Here is a 3,667-nt window from a genome sequence, read left to right as displayed (position 1 = left end):
GAAGCAGCATAAATAGGCTGAATGGAAGCCTCTACAATGCCAACAAGGTGTGAATTGCCTTGCATTCATCCTTTGTTGCGGACTCTGAGTCATCCGGGTCACCTGAGGCGTGCTGGCAGTTGCAGACTCGTGATTTCTGCCCTGTACATTTCTGCTCGCAAACACAGTTCCAGTTAATTTATGAACATTGCTAGCACTTGTGTGCTGAGAGACTTGTTTGGTGTTATCACTGATGGACATAAACGCCTGTGCTATCGCAATGGCTTTATTGAGGGTCGGTGTCTCTACAGTCAAAGGTTTTCGTAGGATGGTCTCGTGGCCAATGCCCAGTATTTGCTCCAGGTAGCCATCAAACTCACATTGTCCTGTAAGTCGCCTTAGCTCGGCGGCGTATCTCGCCACTTCCTGACCTTCAGATCGCTGGCACGTGTAGAACCGATACCTCGCCATCAGCACGCTCTCCCTCGGGTTAAGATGCTCCCGAACCAGAGTACACAGCTCCTCATACGACTTATCTGTGGGTTTCACCGGAGCCAGAAGATTCTTCATGATGCTGTAGGTCGGTGCCCCCGCAGACCGTGAGGAGGACCGCTCTCCTTTTTGCTGCACTTCCTTCTCCGTCCAGCTCATTGGCTACAAAGTACTCGTCTAGCCGTTCGACATAGGCTTCCCAGTCCTCACCCTCCGAGAACTTCTCCAGGATGCCCACAGTTTGCTGCGTCTTTGCGTTGGATTCGTATACTCATCGGCAGTTATTGTGTTCCTAACACAGATGGGACTGCACACAGGGAGGTTAAAGTAACAGTGACCTCAGTCTTTATTATCACACTCCAGAGTGAGGAACAGGCGGTAGGGGCTGGCTTATATACAGTGCTCCCAAAGGCTGCTGGGATCCCCTGGGACTTCAGGGGATGCGCTCCCTGATGGCAGAACATGGGAGTGCATGCTTTACAGATACACAACAGCGAGTGTGCTTCCCACTGAGCCACAGCTGTCAAAGCTTTTAACATATTGATAAAAGTTTTCTTCATGCCTACATTTTCTATTCTTATCACTTATTTCCTTCACTTAAGCAAACCTCTTTTGTGAATGATTTTCTTTTATTACTGGTCTTTTGTCCCCATTATTCACTTGATGGGTTGTTTCTTTCACCATCGCTTTCACTTCTAATTATTTCTATCTACAGTCATCAAAACATTCCTTGAAAAAATTTACTTTAATACCAACACCAATGTTACCATTGGTGAAGTAATTCTTCATTCCTAAATTGGGATGTCAGTGATGGTTCTGGTTTAGGAAGGGCTGTCGTGGAGATTTGAATGCTGTCGTCATGATGGCAGTCTTGATTAGCTCTTCCGCAGTGATTTATCTCAAGATCAGATACATCAGGTTTCAAAGTTCAAACACCATCCGTATTCAATCTTAATCTGTTTAACTGAGAACTCTGTTCATATGCTACTACTATGACTGAATCCTGGTTATTCCCTTTCTGATTTATGTACGATTGTTACAGGCAGTACCTATACTACATTTTTTCATCATTCATTGATGATTCACATCATATTTTCTATCTCAGTCATATCTATTAGCTGTACATTTCAACTTTGTTACTGATAATTTCATTACCATATGTGGCCAAGTGACAATTCTAAGTGAGGTTGACAGCACTCAAATTTGGGCTGAATTTTCGCCGACTTTGTGACCGGGTTTTCGCCACGATTTGACCTTCCGCGGCAAAAACCCGGTCGGCAGAATCCTCGAGTATCTTTTTGCGGTGACGCTTCCACGTACCGCCGGGGAGAGGTATGAAGACCTGCAAAATAGGTAAATTAAAGTTTTTATTTTTTAATTATTTTCCAGCAATTTAGTAGGTAAGGGTTTTGTGAATGTTTTTTGAATGTTTTTTGCAATTTTTTTTGTTTTGTTTTTCCCCCTTCTCAAGGCCTCTCTCGCTGCGCTACCGACCCCGGACGAAAGTTGCCGAAACTCGCGGTTTGCACTGTGAATGCTCATGCAATGCCTCCTTTACCGATGCCATAAAGGCCAAAAGTTAGGGATAAAAACGGTAGCATAGCGAAAACGGTAATTTTGGCATTATCTACTGTTTCCGCCAAAAAACGAAAATCCCGCCCATTGGAACAGAACTTATAGGAACATAGGAACAGGAGTAGGCCATTCAGCCCCTCAAACCTGCTCCGTCATTCAATAAGACCATGGCTGATCTGTATCTTAAGTCCATCCACCTGCCTTGGCTCCATATCCTGTTATACTGCTGTCTAGCAAAAATCTATCAATCTCAGCTTTAAAATTATAAACTGAGCTAGCATCTATTGCTTTTTGTGGGAGAAAGTTCCACACTTTACGCGAAGAAGTGTTTCCTATCTTCTCTTCTGAATAAATGTTTTTTAAACAAAACTGAATTATTTGAGATATATCTAGAATATTAAACTCCAGCCCAGTTATAGGGGTGACTAACATCAGCAGAAACAAACCGCAACTACCCAGAATGAACATGGTTCAGTCTTGGATGTGATTAACAGCAGTAATGACAACAGAATCCAACCCCTGCAGTCACTTGTGAACTCATGAACGAGTGAATCCCTTCTCACACAAGGAGCAGATGAACAGTCCCTCCGCAGTGTGAGTGCGCTGATATTTCAGCAGAACCTCTGCATTTTTAAAGCTCATCTCACAGTCAGAACACTTAAAAGATCTCTTATTGTTGTAAATAAATTGGTGTGTAGTGAGCTTGGCTGACTGACTGAATCCCTTCCCACACTCAGAGCAGGTGAATGGCTTCTTCCCAGTGTGAGTGTGTTGGTGTCTCAGCAAGTGGGATGAATGAGCAAATCCCTTCTCACACACGGAGCAGGTGAACGGCCTCTCCCTGGTGTGAGTGCGTTGGTGTTTCAACAGATCATTTCTGCTTTTAAAGCACTGCTCACAACACTTAAATGGTCTCATCAGTGTGGACCAGTTAGGGTGTAGTGAGATTGGATGATGAACTGAATCCCTTCCCACACACAGAGCAAGTGAGCAGCCTCTCCCAGTGTGATTACATCGATGGGTTTCCAGCTCAGAGGCATAAGTGAATCCCTTCTTGTAGTCTCCACACCTACACCGCAAATATTCGGTCTCCAGAGAATACAACTGCTACACCAGCAAAGACATGCCGATCAGGCCAACTTGAACAACCTAGCACCACCCCATCTCAAATCTAGAAGGTCAATTTGGACCGTCGCCGAAGCCCTTCAGTGACCTCCCCTCAGCCTTGATGACCGATGGCGAAATACTTGGAAGAACTGCGACCTACGGAATGGATTCCTTATAGAGGATCCTACAGTACAACATGAAGGATCAAACCTTCCTCGCAAACAATGGACAACCATCAACCACCTCAGAACCGGTCATGGTAGATGCTGCCACCTTCTCCATAGCTGGAAGATTAAGGCATCCCCATCATGCGACTGTGGAGCTCCTAATCAGACCCTGGAGCAGAGTATTGAGCACTGCCCTCAGAGGGAATTCGCAGGCAGCCTACAAGATATCCACGCTGTTACACCGGAAGCTTTGGCCTGGATATCCAACTTAGACAGTGACATTTGATTTGCTTTGCTACTACAATATGAAAGAAGAAGAGTCCCCACATATTCTCCGCAGTGCGGGT

The 3,667-nt window shown here is 45.0% G+C and overlaps 1 protein-coding gene across 1 annotated transcript; it reads right to left on the bottom strand.

Annotated features, from left to right (window-relative positions):
- Window positions 1-2,583: 2,583 nt before the first annotated feature.
- On the bottom strand, window positions 2,584-2,964 carry LOC139274660 (gastrula zinc finger protein XlCGF71.1-like). Its single transcript, XM_070891339.1, has one exon. The coding sequence runs from the start codon at window positions 2,962-2,964 to the stop codon at window positions 2,584-2,586; it is 381 nt and encodes a 126-aa protein (XP_070747440.1).
- Window positions 2,965-3,667: the final 703 nt, after the last annotated feature.

Source organism: Pristiophorus japonicus, chromosome 10 (genome assembly GCF_044704955.1).
Source record: "Pristiophorus japonicus isolate sPriJap1 chromosome 10, sPriJap1.hap1, whole genome shotgun sequence".
Lineage (NCBI taxonomy): Eukaryota > Metazoa > Chordata > Chondrichthyes > Pristiophoridae > Pristiophorus > Pristiophorus japonicus.
This window is presented reverse-complemented; position numbering and strand designations above follow the sequence as displayed.

Coding starts and splice junctions, on each gene's coding strand:
- LOC139274660 (XM_070891339.1), bottom strand. CDS start 2,964: ATGAGACCATTTAAGTGTTGTGAGCAGTGCTTTAAAAGCAGAAATGAT.